Here is a 24,227-nt window from a genome sequence, read left to right on the forward strand (position 1 = left end):
TCATATCAGAACTGGCAGGCATATTGGGATGTAGTTATGTACAGCTGTTTGACGAATTTATAGAGTTCAAGAACAACACACATTTGGAAGCTTTATTTAAAGAAAAGAGAGCGGAAATGGATTACGCCGATTTTTGGAAAACTGTGCCTGGACAACACAGAACTGTACAAAAATGTGCTCATTTTTCGCATCAACTAATCTTTGTGAATCGTCATACTCTAAAATGAAGTATGCAAAAAATGTATATAGAAACCGGCTCACTGATTATCATTTGGATGATGTCTTATGAGTAGCTTGCAATAATTGTAAGCCTGATATAGAAAAGATTGTTAAAAAGTGTACATAATTTCAACGTTCTTATTAGTCTTTGTGTAATAAATACATTAATTATGTAATTTACGTTTCTTTTTTTTTTATTTTAATTGTATTACTTGTCGTAATTTAGTAAATTGAAATAAAATGAAAATTTTTTTAACAAAAACTAAGAAAATTTTAATTAACAATACGTTCGGCCATATTTCAAAAGCTAAGCTTATAAGGTATTTATCCCACTTCCCAAGCGTGCCTTCGTGGTGTAGTGGTCAGCACGCTGGGCCGGTATTCCAGAGGTCCGTGGTTCGATTCCCGGCGAAGGCGGTTGCATATTTTTCATCTCGTCTGCCTCCAAATAATCCTAATGACTCTACAGGCTGTCAGAAACATACTCTTCTCTAACAAATACGTATTAAAATACATTTTCATGATAAAACAAATGGGTGTGGTTATTTCGCATTGTTATCTTGGCCTGTGATAATGTTACGGCTCACTTGAAATAACGCTTCCGAGAATCTGGCCAGCGGACGAAAAAGGTTGAGTATAGAGTCTGTACTCTCCTGATTTAGCACATTATGACTTTACACTTTTCCCAAATTAAAATCTGAGATAAAAGGAACCCATTTTGAATCATTGGGGGCTATTAAGAAGAAAATATGTTAGCTATTAAAACAATTATCATAAAATGAATTGCAACACACCTTCAACCAGTGGAAAATAAGAATTGGTCGATGTGTGAGGGCCAATAGGGAATACATCAAAGGAGATAAATAAGATATTTGCCATAAATTTTAAATAAATATCCTTTTTTGACTCAATCCTGTACTTTTCAGACAGACTTTGTATATACGGGGTATACCGTAAATGTTACTACAAACTTCTAGGGGAGGTAGGGCACATCATAATTATTGAGAATTGCATAGGAACCTATACCCGGAAATGTCAGGGGTAAGTGACAGCAGAGGTAGAAGACGAGAAAGGAAACAAGAGAGTGATTAATTTTAAACATTTATTGGACATGAATACAAATAGTGTTTCAACAGCTTGAATGTTACAACAGATGCTTGAAGTTAGTACCATCAGACGTCAAACATGCCTGACAGCGACGACCATTGATTGCCGAACATGTTCAAACACACCGTGAGTTTCTTTGATTGTAGCAGGTGAGTTTTGGCACGAGATCCATTTCAGATATAACAGGATCACGATACACAACACTTTTGACAGCTTTCCACTAAAAGAAATCAAGGATCGATAAATACGGTGAGCGTGGGACCAGAGAACTAGTCGACCATGCCCAATCCATCGATGGGGGAATGATCTGATGAGATGGCTATGAACATCTAGATCAAAATGAGCAGCAGCCTCTGTCGTGTTGGAACCACATGTTGCACCTCACATTTGGTGGAACATCGTCAAAGCAAGCCGGGAAGAACTTGCTCCAGAAAGATAATCCACGACATTCAACCTGGATGGTAAAAGGTATGGCCCGACTAAGCAGTCGCCGACCAAACCTGCCTACACATTTACTTTGAAGCGTTGCTGTGCCATGTGCTGCCCCACACCGTTGGGCTTTCTTGAGCCTACAAATGCTAATTTGTGGTGATTAAACACGCCATCCCTAGTGAATGAGGCCTCATCTGTGAATATTTCATCCGCTCATACTTACGGAAGACAATTTTGAGATTAGTTTCAACTGTTAAAATTTATTGATTGGAAAAGAGCTCTTCCAAAATCAGATGAAAATATATATATGTACTTTTTAACCCAAAAATTCTTACTAACTAAAATGTCTGATTAATACAAATCTTTATTAATTAGACCTTTTTATTTTACATTTAATCAATTTTTACAATTTAATATTTTTATAATTAGTAATTTCTGAAAAAACTCTTTTTAATGACTTATTTTAAAACATTTATAAAAAAGCTAATTATGTCACAAAGAATATGAACCCAAAGAATTATTCTAAAATGACTGCTGTTATTTACAGTTACTGGCAACAACATGACAAGGATTAGATGTAAAATAAATATGCCAAAACTTAACCAAAGATTGGTGCCCCCAACTCCCCCACTAGATTTGCATTTGAGTTTTATATCACAAGTATTAATTTAGTTTATTTAAAGTACTAATTTAGTTTATTTAAAGTATTTTTAGTTTTATTTAAAGTATATGCAAATCTAAGTTTTTTTAAACTTAATTTTATATGTATATAATGTATAATATGTATAATTTTACAATACAATGGACTTAAACATTCATACTTGACATAGTATACAATAGAAATGAATTTACATGTTCTGAATACTGCTATAATCCACAGGTGAAACACTGAGATAGGATTGATGATTGATGTTAATAGTTTTAAGCTGAAATAAATCTTTCTCGTCACGCATTTTAAAGATATATCTATAACAAGACTACAAATGTAATTTTTGGAGAAAAATGTGTTTAAAAAATATATTTAGTTTTCATTCAAAGCTTGATTTATTTAAAAATGAAATGTACATGTGAGAACTATACAATGATATAGAAAAATGAAAACTAAATAGTTTTTGGCCTCATCTGATTGCTTCTGTCACCACGACACGTTGGGCAATACCATTTTCCTTTGGGTTTTGTGGTTAGTCCAACACAAGAGAAATGGAACCACTCGCGTTCACAGTCATCATTATCACAACCAATCATTTCACCATATGACACTTGATCACACAGACAATAAGTTGGTTCATCAGGATCAATCGGTGGATCAATAGAAGTTGTTTCATGCTCCTTTTCTGCTTTAGTTTTCCTTTTCTTCTTCTTTTTACTTTTACTAGAGCTTTGTACAGGTATCTCTTTCTCATGACGTTCATGACTGGAATCCTCTCTTAAAGGTATTTCCACATGACGCTGCCTTCGTGATCTCTTGCTTGGACGTTCAGGTTGTTCATTTTTACTGCTTTCATTCTGAGTCTCATTTTCTCGACCTAAATCTATATATGAAAAGAGAGGAAAGAAAAATATGCATGATCAATACAAAAATATTTTGATGTTTAAGCTACAAAATTTAGTCTCTATCAGCTTACCTTATAAGATTACTATTAAGGATTAAAACATTTGGCTGTTATGTTTAGTTAGTATGATTTTTAGTATATTAATTCAGCGCATCAAAATATGAATATTCCAAGAGTTACAATTATTTTACAAATAATTATAAATCTTCCGTGTAATGACAATTTTATCTTAGAAGGATATAATATGATAAATGAAATCACACTTTCAGTGTATTAGATACATAAGGCCTTCTTTTTATTTTGGTTAAGAAATGTGAAATTCCTTCTAATCCAAACATTATTACTTTTGAAGTTGATAAGAGTAGACACATTTTTGTTATGGACAAGCACACATGTATAGATGACATTATAAGAATCATACTAATAAATGTCCCTACAGATCTTAGCTTTTGATATCAGTGAAGCTAAGATTAAATCTTGTCACATACTCACAATTAAATTTAAATTGTTCTTTCTACCTATTGCTAATTGTGACAGACTTTATGCTCATTCAAAATATAACAAAAAGTGGAATTTTAGAAAACTCTTCAGAAGTCATATTTCTTTTATTTAAGTGGTCAATATGGGTTCCTTTTATCTTAAACCACTATTTACTAATGTTCTAGTGGAGGAAACATTAAAATGACGAATCCAGATTTCAAAACTTCAAATTCATACATACTGAAAGTAAAGAATTAACCATCCCAGTTACAGTTTTTTAATTAGATCCAATTCTTTTTCTAAAATACATCATCAGACTCATCATCAGACTGAAAGATTAGTTATGGGTAATCTCTTCAGTTCAATAATCACAGACATGCCTTATTTTGAAGTCAAATTATCCGATAAAGTACCTTTTTGCTTTTCAATTTGTTAAGCTTTACTGTGTACTGTAAACGTTTTCCTGTCTGTTTTTTCCCTTATGCTAAATCATGCACCCTGCTAATATATATATACACAGTACAAAGTCCGAGATCTGGACTCATCGGGGTTTCCGCGATTCTGGATTTGGGATTTTTACGGATATTACATCATCAGTTTAAATCTAGTAAGATGGCATGTAGAAATTATAAAATTAAAAAATATGAAATCATGATTTATGAAATAATAATAAAGCATTTATGATCTACATGGTAGCGGAATAAAAAAAAAAGAGCTTAATATTTATTTGCTTATTTCATTAAACATTTTTTTCAATGTAAGTTGGTTAAATTGCTCCATGTTTTGTGTTAATACTTTCTGTTTAATTCTGTAGACAGACATAACTTCTTGTTTAGTTACATTGTTGAAGTCCTGTAACTGCTGCGTCGAGAATTGGGACTAACTTGTCAATCGAAATTTTTGCGTTTTCAGTAACTTCTCTGTCAATTTCTTCACCTATTGGTAGCGGTATTTTCTAGATTTAGAACCATACTACAGATTTCGCCATCCATTAATTGACTGATGATTGAGAAGCATTGTCATCACAACGAAAAACTTCTTTAATTATCATCTTCACTTATTACCGCTTCTCAGAGTCAAATTTAGACACTGCTAAGGCCCTAAACTATTTGAGATATGGGGCCTTTACAAGTCTGTTACAATATATTTTAATACTATTTACACAATATTTAAATTTTTGGGGGGTCCTAAGCTAAAGCTTGTGTAGCTTATATGTAAATCTGGCCATGCCACTTCTCCACATTTCTTTACAAAATCCCTTAACTGGAAAATTTCACCTTTGGTTTGCGATATCCGAAAACCTTTAAAATTCATGGCTATCATCATAATATTGTTCACTGTACTTATCTGGCTTTGTATCATGAGATTGGCGACTAACGACAAGTTGTTCCGCTCAGTTTTATCTTTCTTCTATCACACATTGAGACAATTAATCTTGAATTGTATTAGTTTACTTATTTATTATACTTATGTCTCTTTCTTGCACATGCTTAAGGCTTATCAGAGTCCTGAATAAATGAATTCCCACATATACTTAAGGCTTATTCAGGGCCGGCGCTAGATATCTGCCCGCCTGTGTGGCCATACGAGCTCTGGTGCTGGTTCTGGGTTTATGTGAATAACAAATCAGTTATTCTTAATTCAAATAGTACTAAATGTAATCTTTGGGTCTATGAGTATCATTAACAAAATCTATTTTCAGCATATGGAAAGAAATTTTTGTTGAATTTTTCCTTGTCAACATTTCTTAGCGCATTTAACTTAAATCAGTAATCATCAGCAAGAGTAATGTCAACATAAGAGGTTACCATACTCTTTACTGTTCAATTACTAACATAAAAAATGTTTAGGCATCGCTACACGAGTCATTACTCAAGTTGTCAGGTGTTGATAAACATGCAGTGATGAAAGGAAAATATAATAAATAATGATTGGCCAGGTTTGCTCAGGGATATAAAATATTAGTACGTGTAAAATCAACAATGTATCTATGTAGAATGTTTCGGTTTGAGATCCATGCCAAGCAGATATGGAGTAACGGAGCCAAATTAATGATGGCACAAATTTATGCTAAAATTATTGTTTCTTCAGTAACGAGATATTTTATTTAGTGCCGATATATTTATTTAGTCCGGATCTCAGACTTTGTACTGTATAATTAATTGATAATTAGAAAACTTTTTACACACCATCTCCAAGGAACAGAAATTCAATTAAAACAATGAATATTAAAAAAAATTAAAACATAAAAATCTGTAAAGAAAATCCTATACCGTAAAAATATCAAAATAAAAAGTAAAAATTTTTAAGTATTGAAAACGTCGCTATCGTCTTGATCGCAGATTAATTGACTTATCAAGGGGATAAACCAATCTACCATCAATTAACAACAACTAAATAAAGTGAGCATGCTTCATCTTTTTTTCCATATATATATATATATATATATATATCATACTTTAAAAGTTTTTTTAGAGCCTTTGCTTTAATATGAACATGTTTTAACTGAATTATTTGAAATAGATAAAAAAAGACAGAGATTTTTTGGCAAACATGTATTATGCTAGTGGTCTTAAAACTCAAACTGCATGCAGGCCGAATGCACAATCTGAAAACAGCTGGTGGGCCAGAATTTTTTTTAAACAAAACATTAAAAAAAAAAAAAAAAAAAAAAAAAAAAAAAAAAAAAAAGAAAGTTTTACTCAAAACTGGTGCCAAATTTTAAGGCTATTTTTAGCTTCATTTTAAAAAGAAGTAATTGGATAAAATTAAAATTTTGTTGATTATTAATCAACAAACTTTAACGTAATCCATATCTTTTAGGATGAACATGTTTTCTCATATTCATCAAAGATCATATAACAGTATGGTTGCAGCATTCTGCAACTTTAAATTTCTCTTGTTATATTTTACCACATTTTCTACAGTGCAAAGTCTTTAATCCGGACGTCCATAAGCCGGAATGATCTATAATCCGGACCTCAAAGCTACAAACTTTCTGCGCATGCGCATATGCGTTTACGCATGCGCTTTTAATGTATAACGGACGGTATAAGCTAGGCTAAAATTATCTGATTATCTCTTTTCAGTTAATGTTGCAGATTGCGTTGTTCCTTAATCTTCTAATTGGATCAGGCTTATTATTTTTTGCAGACTGTTAGAGCAATTTTATAAAAAGTAAGCTTGAACTTTCGATTTCAAAAACAGTTTCCGATTCTGGAGCAGCCAAAGGATCTACAAAGCGAAAGCATGTTTCGATGTCCATCAAACAAAAAGTGGAATTGCTGCAAAAAATGGATAAAGGCATGAAGAAAGTGACAGAGAGGTTAGTGAAAACGAAAAAATTTTGATTGACAAGTTAGTCGGTATTCTCGGCACAGCAATTACAGGACTTGAACAGCGGAATTTGGAACTGAACAAGAAATTATGCCTGTTTATAGAATTAAAGAGAAAGTATTAGCACATAAAACGAAGCAACTTACATTGAAAGAAATGTTTAATAAAGCAAACAAATAAATATTAAGCTCTTCTTCTTCTTCTTCTTTTTTTTTTTTTTTTTTTTTTTTTGTAAATTTTGATACCCTTTAGATCATAATTGCTTTTTATTTCATAAATTACGGTTTCATATTTTTAATTTTATAATTTCTGCATGCCATCTTACCAGATTTAAATTGATGATCTATAATCCGGAAAAACCCTTAATCCAGAATCGCCGAAGTCCCGTCGAGTTCGGATTAAAGACTTTGTACTGTATTATTTAGGTAAAACCTGCACTGTTTGCATTAAAATAATACAGTTGTGAAATACGTTCCTTGAAATAACTCCACATTTTTTAATTATACTATTTAAATTCATTATATACAGTTTTCCAGTCAAGTAGAGTTATCACTTACGCCCTCAACCATACGGCATATAGATTAAGTTAACAGAGACACTAAGCGGATGGATGATCAATTGTTTTGGCAATTTTGGGACAAGATTTAAAATTATCTCCCCGCAGTATTCTTCAATGAATAGGGTAGGAGTTCAAAAATATTAATAGATAGATTATATACATTATAATACAAAGTACCATCATTACACACACCTCATAACACTACATTCTCAACCCATACGAATGCTTCCTAAATCAAACTTTTTACTCTCTCAGTTGAGGACTGCTACACACTCTGTATGGACGATCTCAGCATATACCCTATGAAGGGACGTTAGCGAGCAATAACTACACATTTTAAGAGTGCTCCCATTAAAGTATTCCCCATCGTGCAAGATAAAGCAAAGCTCAATTTGGAGCTGTTCTGTAAATTTCAATTTAAAGCTGAAGAATTAATGGATTTTATTTTGTGGAAAATTCAAATTTTTAATTTGTTGTATGGCAAGAGGCTTGATGAAGAAATTATCTTGCCTAGATTTTTCTGCTACAAATACAAGATTATTTTGACCTATGAAATCCAATGACATTGGAGAGTTTATTCAACTTAGCCACAAAATTCCTATGGAAAGAGAGATGCATAGTAAAAAAGACACACATAGCAGACTATGGTGAGAGGCCAAATGGGCAACGTTTTAGGCTTGTGCCTCAGTTAAGGCCACAGTTTGGCCAGAAGAGGCAGTTTGATTATAGAATAAAAACATTCAAATACAAGTGGCGGCCACCAAAATCAATCTTCGGCAAAAGAGAACAAGGGGGGAAGGTAATATAAAACATTTACAACTAGGAAGGGGTACTTAAGATAAGAAGGTACCGTTAGCCTGTAGGCAAGAAAATCCTTCTAAAATTCAATAAAATAATAATAAATAATAATGCGATTATTAAAAATTTGGCATTACCAGTAGGGATAGACATTGTTAAATAATGTCCCTGCAAATACATTGACAGATGTTGTTCTTTCATAATTCGTAAATACTTTAAAAGATATTGACTACTTAATATAGTAGGTGTTAAACTTATTGCTACCCAAGGCAAGCTGTGCATATGCATAGGTAAGGTAGTACGGTACAAAGTCCGAAATCCGGACTCGTCGGAACTTCGGCGATTATGGATTTGGGATTTTTCCGGTTAATATATCATCAGTTTAAATCTAGTAAGATGGCATGTAGAAGTTATAAAATAAAAAATATGAAATCGCGATTTATGAAATAATGAAGTATTTATGATCTAAAGGGTATCAAAATTTACCCCCAAAAAATATTTTTATTTCTTTGTTTACCTTATTAAACATTTCTTTCAATGTAAGTTGTTTTAAGTTACTTCATTTTTTTTGTGCTAATACTTTTTCTTTAATTCTGTAGATAGTGATAATCTCTTGTCTAGTTACATTGTTGAAGTCCTGTAACTGCCGTTTCAAGAATTCCCACTAACTTTTCAATTGAAATTTTCTCGTTTTCAGTAACTTCTCTGTCACTTTCGACTGATGATTGAGAAGCATTGTCAGCACAATGAAAAACTTCTTTTATATCATTTTCATTTATTACCGCTTCTCCAGATTTCTTTACAAAATCTGTTAACTGGAAAATTTCACCTTTCTTTTGCGATGTACGAAAACCTTGAAAATTAGCGGCTGTCATCATCAAATTTAGCCGTGTGTGTGTGTGATTATGGCAAAGCCTCGAGGGCTATCTGCCTAAGGGGAGGGATGCCTTCGTGGAGGACTTTCTAAGGCCAACTGGCTCGTATACACGTTACACATGGGGAAAACCACGAAAACGCCCATGCAGCCAGCCTATTCGCGGGATTCGAACCTTGGACCGAACTACCAGTGTTCAGCGACTTTACCGCTCGGCCGCTGGTGGGCCCATCAAATTTAGCTATCCTTGCATCATGAGCTTGGCGACTAACGACAAGTTGTTTTGTTAAATTTTATCTTGCTTCTATCGCGCACTGAGACAATAAATCCTGAATTGTATTAGTTTAGTTATTTATTATACTTATGTCTATTTCTTGCACATGCTTAAGGCTAATCTGATAAATAAATACTTATGTCTATTTCTTGCACATGCTTAAGGCTAATCAGATAAATAAATTCCCAGATATACACTCATGTCCATAAATTCAGGATAATGCAAAATCAGGCAAAGGAAGTGTTAGAAGCAAAAAAAAAAAAAAAAAAAAAAAAAAAAAGACTTATTTGTAAAGCTTATTTATTAAACAAAAGGTAAAGAGCAAAAAAAGGTGCTATATGTTTGATATTATTAAAAAAAATTAGCGATTTTTTCTCCCTGAAGCAAATTACAAAAAAAAAAAAAAAAAAAAAAAAACCTATTTACAAAAAACCAATATTACAGGGTTGGTATGATTGTTAATACATTGTATGTCTCCCAGACGATGCAATACTGTCCGTACAACGCCTAGGCATGCTGAGTATCAAATTATCGATCTGATCTGGGGGGATATTACAACACTCAAAAAGCAATGCACTCTAGGACATGTAGGAGGAGGTTGACGGGCTGCAACTCGTCGGCCAAGCATGTCCCACACGTGCTCTACTGGATTCAAGTCCGGTGAGAATGCTGGCCAGTCCATAGGGGTGATATCCTCCGATTGAAGGCATTCGCTTACGATGTTTGCACGGTGAGGACGGGCGTTGTCATCCATAAACACAAATTGTGCGCCCATGGCGCCCCGAAACAAACGTACATGTTGTTCCAGAATGATGTCCCGATAGATTTGGCTTGCCGTGGTTCCAATTTGAACATGCAGGTCAGTTCTGGAACCCAGAATAATTCCACCCCAAATGAGCACTCCTGCACCACCGTAACGGTGTCACTCAATGATGTTTTCTTGGTGGTAACGCGTACCTGGATCTCTACATATGAAAGTCCGGCGAGAATCAGACTGCAAGCTAAACCTGGACTTGTCGGAAAACATCACACAAGCCCACTGTTACGGTGTCCACAATGCATGCTCTCTACTCCAGGCTAACCGCAGGCAACAGTGAGTTGCAGTAAGTGGAATGCATCTGACAGGTCTACGAGCATATAAACCAATCTGCCATAAGCATCTGTACATGGTCTGCCTTGAAATTGTCGTACCAGTGGCTGACGAGAGCTGAAGAGACAGGTCTGAGGCTGTGCTCCGCCGGTTTGTTTAGGCAGTAACTGCCAAATACCAGTCCTCATTCGGCATTGTAACTCTGGAGCGACCTGTGCTGTAATGTCTACTCACATTAACATCAACTAAGTACTGATAACTCACTGCAATCATCACTATCTAATGTATATCGATAACTATTATCGTTTAACTTTTTTTGTATTGCAAATAATTGAATTTTGTGTTTTGTATTGAATTCAGTAATAAATTCTCTTTAAAATGATATATATAAGTTTGCATTTTGTGAAACGCAACGTTTTCTATAAGCATACAAAGTTCAAAAACATAAAAATTTCCAAGTGTCCACAATTTTGGCCACCACTGTATGTATATGTATGTGCATATATATGCATACACATGTACATATATACATGCATAAATGAACACATATATCCATACATACATATATATTTCTTTATCTGGTCCTAACAACAGAACAGTACCAATTTTTGTTTTTATGAAGTCTAGGAATTGAGAATATCTTAAAAAAACAGCAGACACGTTGACAAGTGACTTTTTTCTCTCAACTGACCGAGATTCGTGTACATTACTTTCAAACATCTGCTGGCTAGGAAATCACACTGTGGTTAATGACACAGATTGATAGATAATAGCCATAACCACACTTTCAGTCCTTGAGTGGTTGCGGATGGTTAATTTTCCTGTCTGACCTAAAGAAAAACGTGAAACTCCTAGACAAATGCACTTGGAGTGGGATGCCATTCATACTAGTTTTCTCTTGTTGTCATAGCCATAGCTGGATTAACCATTAAGTAAAACAGTCAGGTGCTTAAGGGCATCCAGGTAAAGAGGCATGAAAAACATTTTTAATGCTAGTTTCACTACCATGGAATGCATGATGCCGCTAAGCCAAGGCAGAGAGTGAGAAAAAGGGGACGGAAAACTTAACATAAATGTATGTGGGGGGGCACTACATCTTTTAAGTACTTAGGTCTTAGAGACACCTTGTACCCTTTAAGTCTTAATACGGTAATAGGGATAGCAGTGGGACAGAGAGATGAAATTGCTGGAGATTTTCACATATGAGCCGAGAATTTTTTAACTTTTCTAAAGTTAAATTATAGGGGTGGGCTTATATATGGATCCAGTAATTTTGCATAAATACATGTTTCCATTAGTTCGGCACAAGCAATAAATTGCCAAATATAGCACTTTTTTTTTTAAATAAAATTGAGTTACATGGTTTATGAAAAGAGTTGTTTTATTTTTTAAATTGTTTATATGCTCGTTTGTGACATTATCTTCAAAATGAAAAGTACCTATCTGTTCCTTTCTCTGTGGCTCTCGCTAGCAGAAAATGACTACTTGCTGCCTTTTTCGATTTTGACATTTCACTAATTCAAAATGTCTTTCTCACCACTCTCAAAGATGCTTTTTATTCATGCAGAGATGCTGAGCAGTCTTACGTTTGTTAGAATTTTCATGAATTGTAATCACCTGCAATTTGAAATTTGTCGTGTAGGAAATTCTTTTCCCCTTCAACTTTTGAACAAAAAATAAAATGTAAAAAAATAAGACTAGCAGATACCACAGATCGTATACAAGACAGCAAATGAATGAGGAAAATGTGCTAACTTGAGATATGGTTATGAGAGTTAAAACTACCCTTGTTGGTATCCAGCACTTCACTTAACAGCAGTTTGATTCGAAAATATTCCACCTGTTCTACCTGCCTGCCTGGCAACATTTTCTTCATCTTGGCAACATGATTGAATGTTACAGGACTTTTTTTTCCCTTTTAATTTCAGCTGATGTACGGGTTTGAATTTAGGGTATATTTTTTTAGGAAAAAAAATACACTTTCAGCTTATACAGTGTATATTTAGAAATATATGGTATGTTCAGAAACAACAAGTTAACATAGCAAGTTGCATTGTTCCTTCATTTTCTAATGATTCAGCTTACTATTTTTAGGGCTATTATTATTTACAGCTATCTTACTACTATTAAAATTTGAATTTTCAATTATGTCAAAAAGAGTTTCTAATTCTGGGGTTTTAACAGTATCTGCAAAATGAAAGCACGCTTGGTACTTGCCTTCCATAGTGGCCTTGACAACAGAAAACAGCATTAGTGCAATTCAGACTTAAAAAAGTACAATTTCAAAATTAGGCAAAACAATAACCTTATTTATGGCATAGAGTTTTGAATGGCATAAAAAGAAAATTTTTCTAATTCATGGAATTTACGAAGAAATGTGGAGAAACACAATTTCCCAATTAAAAATTAACTAACAGAGAGCAAAATCTATATCATGGTTTTAATTGCAACTAATATTGAAGAAAGTAACAAAGAAGCCTAAGAATAAAAAAAGATTTGGTACTATTCTGTTTTGAGGGCCGTAAGAAAATTGCAGCGAAAATATATGCGCAAAATCGGCAAATCTAGCAAACGTGCCCATTTAACAGCGCGCCAAATCTAGCGTATGCGTTGATTTCAGATTGCGTAAGTTTATATAGTTCTTTATTTTTTAAGATGCCATTGAAATACTAGTTTAATTTTTTAATCCTTTTTTGATTTTAAATCCTTTTTTGATATCCTGTGGATTTAACAATTTGGGAATTGCCCATGACAAAAAGTTGGCAATAGAATTTTGGGTAAAGTGCAGAATCACCCACTGCTTGACGCGTTTTTAAGAATTGCACATACTCGGTATCCATGTGCACATCGACCTATTTTTACTTAAAAAGTAAAAGAAAACTGACAAAAATCAAATTGTTTTTACCCTTGTAAAAAGCGGCAAACGAATAAGGGAGCGATTCTGCATTTTAGCGAGAATATTTTCAAAGAAAAGGCATCATTCATTATAGAAAATTACGTTTGAACAACCGAGATGAAATTATGCTTTAGCGATAAGTCGGTAGTGAAATAGCGATGCAGGCATCCATTCAGTTATGTTTAGCAATTTTTATATAAATTATAATAATGATCCGAAATAGTTATTTACTCTTATGCTTCCATTCACTCATGTTTAGCCTTTTTCATATAAATTATTATAATAAAAAAGTATTATATGAAATTAACCTTTCATCTAAATTAAAACATCAATCTTAGATAGTTATTTACTATTATACTTCCTTTCTTGCCGCAATACTTTTTGGCAGCATTGGCATCAACGATAATTTGGCGAATTTTTACGGCCCTTGAAACCGAATAGTAGCAAAGATTTTGACTGAAAGTTTATTGAAAATTCTCCACATGCAACTGATTTACTAACTGAAAGAGAAATTACATCTATCTATAAAATTACAGAAAAAGTATTAATGCAAAAAATGAAAAAGCTTAACTACTTGCATTGAAAGAAATGTTTAATAAAATACATAAACAAATAAATATTGAGCTATTTTTTTTTTTATATTTTGATTCTCTTAAGATCATAAATGCTTCATTATTTCATGAACAAGAACAGTCAAAAGTCGTTAATCTGGACTCGTCAGGACTTCGGCGATTCCGGATTATAGATCATCAGTTTAAACTTGGTAAGATGGCATGCATAAATTATAAAATTAAAAATATGAAATCGTAATTTATGAAATAAAGAACAATTATGATCTAAAGGGTATCAAAATTTACAACAAAAAAAAAAGTTTAATATTTATTTGTTTACTTTATTAAACATTTCTTTCAATGTAAGTTGTTTAAGTTGCTTCGTTTTTTATGTGATAATACATTCTCTTTAATTCTATAAACAGACATAATTTCTTGTTCAGTTACAAAGTTCCACTGTTCAAGTCCTATACTTGCTGTGTCGGGAATACCGACTAATTTGTTAATAGAAATTTTTTCGTTTTCAATAACCTCTGTCACTTTCTTCGCTATCGGAAGCGAATTATAATGACGAGGAATTTGATTTAAATCATATGAAAGACGGAGTACATCGAGATGAAACACTGCATTTAGTAAGGAATTATAAGCCAAATAAAATAAAAACATCCGTCCTAAAGGTAAGGATAGTGCTGACAGATCAACTTCCAATTCATTGCGCGCCGTGGCGTTAAAGATAAACAAACGTTAAAGTTTAGATAAACAAAGGATATGCCTTTATCCATTTTTTGCAGCAATTCCACTTTTTTTTAATGGACTTCAAAACATACTTTCACTTTGTAGATCCTTTACATATTAGTAAATATATATCAGAAATTCTATTTGACATAATAGAAAGTTCAAGCTTACTTTTATAAAATTGCTCTAACAGTCTGCAAAAAATAATAAGCCGAATCCAATTCGAAGATTAAGGAACAACGCAATCTGCAACATTAACTGAATTAGATAATTTTAGCTTAGCTTATATCGTCCGTTATACATTAAACGTGCATTCGTAAACGTATTTTGCACATGCGCACGCGCATATTCGAAGCCGTACAGGTCTTACGCGCATGCGTCAACGCTACGTATGCGCAGAAAGTTTGTAGCTTTGAGGTTCGGATTATAGATCACTCCGGATTATAGGTGTCCGAATTAAAGACTTTTGACTGTATTCCCTATATTAAAATTTTTGCATGTCATCATACTAGATTTAAACTGATGATTTTAAAATCTGGAAATTTCTGAAATCTGGATTTCTCAAGTTCTGATGATTTCAGATCTTGGACTTTGCATTGTACTTGCTGAAACTAAATTATAATGCAAATAAATATACAATGTGTACATAAATAATATTGTCTATGCATGCAAATATGTTTTGATTTTAAAATAATTATATTAAATGATTTTTTTTAATGAAAATCCTAAAAATATTTTATTTTTTAGACTTTATAGCTTGCCTCTATATAATTATTAGTAGTCTTAATATTTTAGTCCCAACAGATGTAGTCTATGAAATTACTTTGAAGAAAATATGTCAGGAATGGGAAATTTAAGTTGGCAATAGGTTTCGGCAGAAAAAAAATGTTAAAATTGGTTGATCTTTGGATTATGGTAACTTGTCGATTTTTTGGCGAAAATTTGGCGACCAACTCTGCTACAGCAACCCTCTATTTTTTTTTTTTCGCCTACATTTTGTCTTCACGAAGTAAAGACATGTTTCTTTTTATTTACTGAACGCTTTTTCCAACAATCTACTAGCCGAATTACACTAGAAATTTTATGTAACAAAACTGCTTAATCATGACAAATATTAACTGCAAAATTGGGAAAAAGTGCACAATCGCAAACTCCTTGCGCGTTTTTCAGAATAGCACATACACATAAACCATTTACACATCAACTTATTTTTACTTGAAAAAACATCCCAGAATTGCACAAAAATGGCATTGCACACACTCTTAACTTTATCCATCTACACTGCTATTTTCTCATAAATTACAAAAATTTGCACAAAAATGCAAAAAAATTCTGTGAATCTTAAAACTTGGTAAAAAGCACATATAGGAAATTACCTGATCGCGAAAAAGTATATACCCTTTCCAAGGATGAACATTTCCACGTATAAAATAAATAAAATATCCAAAAACTTTTACCTCTAAATTATCTATTGTATTATAAATGTCACCGAATTCATACCGTAAACATTACAAATGGTTACAAATACTTAGTATCAAATATTTAAATTATTTCCTTACACGTTTACTTCAACTGAAACGTATACCAAATTCCTACAAACATAAAATTCACAAAATAACTATAATTTAATTAAAATATCACTAAACCATGTACACGTCGACTTATTTTTACTTAAAAAAACATCCCAGAATTGCACAAAAATGGCACTGCGCACACTCTTCACCATATCCATGTACACTGCATTTTTCTCATAAATTAGAAAAATTTCACAAAAATGCATGAAAATTTTGTGAATCTTTAAATCCGGTAAAAAGAACGGTTGATCTTTACAATATGGTAACTGGTAGTTTGGCGACATTTTGGAGGCGATAAAGGTTACTACCTGGGACTTTGGTAATAATGTGAGCAGTACTCAGTTCCGATTACGCATTATTTTGTGTGAGGGAAATGAGAGATCATGGGATATGTCATGTGATATTAATGGACGAATTACGGTTCTTTAATCGGAAAAGGGGGGAAATCGGGAAAAAATCTGGAAATTTTGTATTTGGCTTTATTCTGTGTTGTGTGAAACAGTGTTCGTGAATTTTTGGATCCCATGGCCGTAACTAAAGCGAATTCAAAATGGGTATTTATGTATGTATTAATTTAATGTATGTGCTCATTTATTTTTTAAGTAGTGTTTTTTAATTTAATTATATTTTAATTAAATGGATAGTTATTTTGTGAATTTTATGTTTGTAGGAATTTGGTATACGTTTTAGTTGAAGTAAACGTGCATGGAAATAATTTAAATATCTGACAATAAGTATTTGTAATGGTTGCGGTATGAATTCGTTGGTGACGTGTATAATGTAATAGATGATTTAGAGGTAAAAGTTTTTGAATATTTTATTTATTTTATATGTGAAAATGTTCATTACTTTTTCGCGATCAGGTAATTTCGTATATGTTCTTTTTACCGGGTTTAAAGATTGAGAAAATTGTCATGTATTTTCGTGAAATTTTTCTAATTTATGAGAAAAAAGCAGTGTACATGGTTTAGTGATATTTTAATTAAATGATAGTTATTTTGTGAATTTTATGTTTGTAGGATTTGGTATACGTTTAAGTTGAAGTAAACGTGCATGGAAATAATTTAAATATTTGATACTAAGTATTTGTAATGCTTGCGGTATGAATTCGTTGGTGACGTGTATAATGCAATAGATGATTTAGAGGTAAAAGTTTTTGGATATTTTATTTATTTTATATGTGGAAATGTTCATATTTGGAAAGGGTAAATACTTTTTCACGATCAGGTAATTTCATATATGTTCTTTTTACCGGGTTTAAAGATTGAGAAAATTGTCATGTATTTTCGTGAAATTTTTCTAATTTATGAGAAAAAAGCAGTGTACATGGTTTAGTGATATTTTAATTAAATGATAGTTATTTTGTGAATTTTATGTTTGTAGGATTTGGTATACGTTTAAGTTGAAGTAAACGTGCATGGAAATAATTTAAATATTTGATACTAAGTATTTGTAATGCTTGCGGTATGAATTCGTTGGTGACGTGTATAATGCAATAGATGATTTAGAGGTAAAAGTTTTTGGATATTTTATTTATTTTATATGTGGAAATGTTCATATTTGGAAAGGGTAAATACTTTTTCGCGATCAGGTAATTTCATATATGTTCTTTTTACCGGGTTTAAAGATTGAGAAAATTGTCATGTATTTTCGTGAAATTTTTCTAATTTATGAGAAAAAAAGCAGTGTACATGGATATAATGAAGAGTGTGCGCAATGCCATTTTTGTGAAATTCTGGGAAGTTTTTTTAAGTAAAAAGAAGTCGGCGTGTACATGGTTTATGTGTATGTGTTATTTTGAAAAACGCGTAAGGAGTATGGTATTGTGCACTTTTTCCCAATTTTGCAGTGAATATTTGTCATGATTAAGCAGTTTTGTTAGATAAAATTTCTAGCATAAGTGTAATTCGGCTAGTAGATTGTTGGAAGAAGTGTTGGTACTATTCCGTTTTGAGGACCGTAAAAATATTGCAGCGAAAATGTATGCGCATTTTATGTAACAAAACTGTTTAATCATGACAAATATTAAATGCAAAATTAGGAAAAAGTGCACAATACCATACTCCTTACGCGTTTTTCAAAATAACACATACACATAAACCATGTACACGCCGACTTATTTTTACTTAAAAAAACATCCCAGAATTGCACAAAAATGGCATTGCGCACACTCTTCACTATATCCATGTACACTGCTTTTTTCTCATAAATTAGAAAAATTTCACGAAAATACATGACAATTTTCTCAATCTTTAAACCCGGTAAAAAGAACATATATGAAATTACCTGATCGCGAAAAAGTAATGAACATTTTCACATATAAAATAAATAAAATATCCAAAAACTTTTACCTCTAAATCATCTATTACATTATATACGTCACCAACGAATTCATACCGCAACCATTACAAATACTTATTGTCAGATATTTAAATTATTTCCATGCACGTTTACTTCAACTAAAACGTATACCAAATTCCTACAAACATAAAATTCACAAAATAACTATCATTTAAATAAAATATAATTAAATTCAAAAACACTACTTAAAATATAAATGAGTACATACATTAAATTAACACATACATAAATACCCATTTCGAATTCACTTTAGTTACGGCCATGGGATCCAAAAATTCACGAACACTGTTTCACACAACACAGAATAAAGCCAAATACAAAATTTCCAGATTTTTTCCCGATTTCCCCCCTTTTCCGATTAAAGAACCGTAATTCTTCCATTAATATCACATTACATATCCCATGATCTCTCATTTCCCTCACACAAAATAATGCGTAATTGGAACTGAGTACTGCTCACATTATTACCAAAGTGCCAGGTAGTAACCTTTATCGCCTCCAAAATGTCGCCAAACTACCAGTTACCATATTGTAAAGATCAAACAATTTATTTACTCCTTACATTTAGAACAATGCATAAAAATAATATCCTCAAATGATTAAAAATACTAACTTACCTAATCTTCAGAATCTTCATTATCTTCATTACGTGGCTGCAGTACTACTGCTAATTTCTAAATCCAGTAGTCAACTGGAAGTCTATTCACCAAGTAATAAGAAAGTAATAAAATTTCACCTATACTCAAACTACTTTCAGCAAACCCCGTACCCTTCCTTACACTCCTTTTCACAAAATGTCCATTTTCACCATATTTCTTGCACCGCCATTTAAACTTACCTGTAATATCCTTCCTTTCACACAATCTCAACTTATTGTTATTATCAGATAAACGCATTAAAAATTTAGAATTCACTTTACATAGCGCCATGCAATCCGAAAATTAATCAACACTATTTCGCACAACACACAATGAAGCTTTTTCAAATTAACACCCTTTTCCGATTAAAGAACTGTAATTCGTCCATTAATGTCACGTTTCACACAACACAGAATAAAGCTAAATACGAAATTTCCAGATTTTTTCCAGGTTCCCCCCCTTTTCCGATTAACCAACTGTAATTCGTCCATTAATGTCACATGACATATCTCATGATCTCTCATTTCCATCACACAAAATAATGCGTAATCGGAACTGAGTGCTTCTCACATTATTACCAAAGTCCTAGGTAGTAACCTTTATCGCTTCCAAAATGTTGCCAAACTACCAGTTACCATATTCCAAAGATCAACCTTAAAATTTACTCTACACTACCCCTTGACAAATCGTCTCCTTTTTTATGCCAATATAGGCACAAGGAACGATTAGCACGGATTTTAAGATGGTGCTGATCCTTCTGCCCACTATACAAAATCAAAACAAGAACTCAAACACTTACAGAAACTCGGTGTCCATGCACACATCAACCTATTTTAATTTAAAAACAACAGAGAATTGCACAAACTAGGCATTGCGTACTGCCTTAACTTTGTCCATTGAACTATTTTCATTTAAACAAAGTTAAAACTATCATGTTAACCAGAAAAAATTCACCGCTGTCTTAACACACAGAGACGAACGAATAACCAAAAATACACAAATAGAGAGCAATAAATAACCAAAAACACATATTTCCTAACATAAAAAACATTAAACAACAAATCTTTTCACAAAAATTAAGACACAGAGACCAATTAAATAAATAAAACGTCATTTTTTAAACATACCTTTTTTTCACATGCATACATTCAACTTCCCACTATCATCTCCTCCACGTACGCAATTCAATTAAATTTTTGGTCGCTTCGTCTCATCCACTGTTAATCAACATTCATCCTCTTACCCACCTCAGACATACTCAAATGACGGTACCAACAGCAAAATAATGGAAAGTTCAAAATCGAAGACCATGCCACCCACATCCAAGCAAACACAGTAACTGAAAACCAAATCCAGGTCCATACAAAAGGGGTACCACTACAAAAAATAGCGAAAATCTAAATTTATCACAACACGTTTGGCGATATTCGCAGAAATAATCCCCTTTTAATAACAAAAGCAAAAACAAAAAAAACAAAAAAAAAAAAAAACCTACAGTTTTCCGCAAGGCTAGTTTCGCAAACATTATCAACATTAAAGTAACCGAAAAAGCTATTTGGCTAATCTTTGGAATATGGTAACAGGGAGTTTGGCGACATTTTGGTAAGGCGATAAAGGTTACTAGCTAGGACTTTAGCAGTGTACATGGATAAAGTCAAGAGTGTGCGCAATGCCATTTTTGTACAATTCTGGGATTTTTTTTAAATGAAAATAGGTCAACATGTACATGGATACCGTGCATGTGCAATTCTTCAAAAAGCAGCAAGCAGTGGGCGATTCTACACTTTCTCCCAATTTCGCACCTAATCTTTGTTATGATTAAGCATTTTTGTTCCATAAAAGTTCTAGCATAAGCGTAATTCGGCTAGCAGATTGTTGTAAAAAAATGTTGAGTAAAAAAAAAAAAAAAAACCTTTACTTCGTGAAAACAAAATGGCATCCCCCCCAAAAAAAACTAGCAGGTTGCTGTAGCAGGGTTGGTCGCCAAAAAAACACCAAGTTACCATAATCCGAAGATTAACCACTTATTTCACACAGTGGGCTTCCAGATTTCACAAGCAACCAATACCACTTGGCAATTTTTTCAGACAGAAACCAAGGGGTACCGTACAGTAAAGATCAACCTCCCCCCAAAAAACCCTGCAATAGCTTTAATTATTTAATATCTATCAAGATGAGAAATAGGGAATGTACAGAAAAAAGTACCCTAAAGTTTAGAAATGTCAACTAGAATTAAATCAAAAGTAAAATGGCTGGAGGAAAGAACATGCAAAAAAGTTTTAAAATTATTTAACATTTACTTAAAAAAGTATGTGCAATGCTAAAAAAATTGATTAGATCCTAACAGTAAAATATAAAATAAAAATTAGATTTTCTGGTGAAAAAAATGAAACAAAAAAATTTCTAGTATGTTATTAACAAATGTGTAACATAACTGAATGGCACATTTTAAAACAAAAAATATTTTGGTAAAAGTTTACAATTGGGTGCATCTTGTTTTTTCATAATTCTTTTTGATACCAAGAGCGGCGCAAGGAAGTCACAATTCCAAGATGACCACTACACAAAACCAAAATAAGAATTCAAGGAATTTCACAAACTTGGTGTCCATGTGCTCATCGATCTATTTTCACTTTAAAAAACATCAAAGAATTGCAGAATCACAACTCTGCACACTGTCTTGACTTCGTCCATGTACACATCGATCTATTTTCACTCAAACAAAATCAAGAAATTAAAACTATTATGGTAACCAGAAATGGGGTTTCATCGCCAAAACTGAACAAATTTGTTACCAATTGAAGGGGCATCCTATTCTACACTAAAACAAATATTTTTATTGGAATATATATTTTATTGTAGTTAATACACAGTGTTTCTGGAAATTTATTTTACTGAAATTTTATATTACTATATGAATGTAATAAAATATAAGCAACATTAAATTTTTTTTAAAACTATGTAACATTTTTATATACATAGTTAATTACGTTAAAGCATCTTAAAAACAAAAATAATATTTTATAAAAATTAATACATACTAACAGTAGTAAAATAATAATCCACAGGAAAATAATTAAAATAAGAACAACACATACCTAGTTTCATTCTGTCAAGCTCCAGCTGACGAGATTTATTATCAATAATGTCTTGAATAACTTGTACAATTTGCAATTTCCTGTCTCCAAGATCTTGTGTCTGAATCAAAGCCCTCTGGATTTGTAACAATGTTCTTTTACGACTACTAGAATCCAGATCTTTCTTAAGAGCATTTTGATAATTATCAATATCTTGAAGTATTTCTAAAATATTCAAGACAAAAGCTTATTAAAATAATTGACATTAAAAGCAACTGGTAAAAACACAAATCTATCATATATTGAACTACACAATGTCTTAATACATAATAAAATATATGATATATATAAATAAAATAAAAGTAAATATTAATTTTAAATAGAAAATGAGAGAAAACAAATTCTTGGCAATTAATTCCTAAATTAATACAAATGCTGAAATATAATTATTTTACTTTTGCTAAAAAAACGCCTTCACATATTAAAAAATGTAAATAACAGACTTAATATTGGAATGCATTGCAGAAGTATGCAACCTCCCAGAATCATTAAACGATATCGTATTGCAATACAAGAGAAAAATTAGACCAATTACAAAATTATAATTTGATAGATAAATTACGAATTAGATACAAAATAATTATGCTACTAGTAAGGAATTATTAGAATGGACTAGGAAACAAAATTTTTTCAATCGAGATCTGTTTTTATCGGTCTTTTTGAAATCCATGACAAAATTAAAACAGATTTAAAAGCATGAAGAAAATTTTCCTTGATATACATAGAAACAACAAATTTAATACCGTGTACCTTTATATCTTAAATCCAGTTCTCTTAGTAACGTTATATTTCTTTGAATATCATCTGGAACATTTTCAACAAAATCCATATAATCTTCGATATACACAGCTGAATGCATAGCTTCTAAAGCTGCTTGATTTAACATTTTGTTATCTACGTCGGATTTCTGATTTCCGAACATGCTATAAGCATATGTATATGTATATGCTGATAAGAAAGCCAAAATTCAACAAATTAAGTTTCACAAAATACCACAGCTATCACATAACGCTGCAGAAACCATCAACCAACTCTTGTTGACATATGCCAAGAACCAAAACTTTCAGCGTCTACGGCCTGCAAGTCACGATGCTGCAAGCATGCGCAGTATGTTCGGCCCTTCTATGACCGCCTAACATTATTATTTCTCTGATTCAGGGCCAACTACAATCGCTTCGTGTAGACGGGCGGGCCTTTAGTTTCGTTCATACACATACAGGATTCTAACTTCCATATTCATACATATACTGTTTTACAAAATCCGAAATTTAAATCTTTAGCGACCCAATACATTAAATTATTCCCCTAAATTATTTCACATATATGAAATTTTAACATTTAAATTCGTATTTTATAAAACTGAATATAAGAGTGAAATGTAAATTATGTTCAAATACGCGAAATGATGAAACGCGCTTCTCATGAATTGGTAATGGTTGTATGGAGAGGTTTCAGTTTCCCTCGATAAGTCGGGATCTTTCTATGTAATCAGTAACAATTCTCTTGTTTTATTTATCTAAAAGATCTAAAAGAAGGCATTCTTAATTTATTCCTTAGAATCGAGAATTTATGGAAACTTAATTCCGAGTTTTTGGAAGCTTTTGAAGTCTACT

General features: G+C 32.3%; 1 protein-coding gene and 1 non-coding gene across 2 annotated transcripts; one reads left to right on the top strand and one right to left on the bottom strand.

The window, feature by feature from the left end:
• The first annotated feature begins 563 nt into the window (after positions 1–563).
• TRNAT-GGU (transfer RNA threonine (anticodon GGU)) lies at positions 564–636 on the top strand. Its single transcript has one exon. It is a non-coding gene; the product is annotated as a tRNA-Thr (tRNA).
• A 2,142-nt stretch (positions 637–2,778) lies between these two features.
• Positions 2,779–23,689, bottom strand: LOC118190176 (inhibitor of growth protein 2-like). The gene is made up of 3 exons (XM_035360855.2): positions 23,365–23,689; positions 22,576–22,779; positions 2,779–3,290 (listed from the first exon to the last, which is right to left on the bottom strand). Exons 1-3 carry the CDS (start codon positions 23,534–23,536, stop codon positions 2,860–2,862), a joined length of 807 nt encoding a protein of 268 aa, XP_035216746.1. The 5' UTR covers positions 23,537–23,689; the 3' UTR covers positions 2,779–2,859.
• Positions 23,690–24,227: the final 538 nt, after the last annotated feature.

This window comes from Stegodyphus dumicola, chromosome 12, assembly GCF_044657685.1.
Source record: "Stegodyphus dumicola isolate Sdum_Otavi_A_Nest chromosome 12, ASM4465768v1".
In the NCBI taxonomy this organism is placed as follows: Eukaryota; Metazoa; Arthropoda; class Arachnida; order Araneae; family Eresidae; genus Stegodyphus; species Stegodyphus dumicola.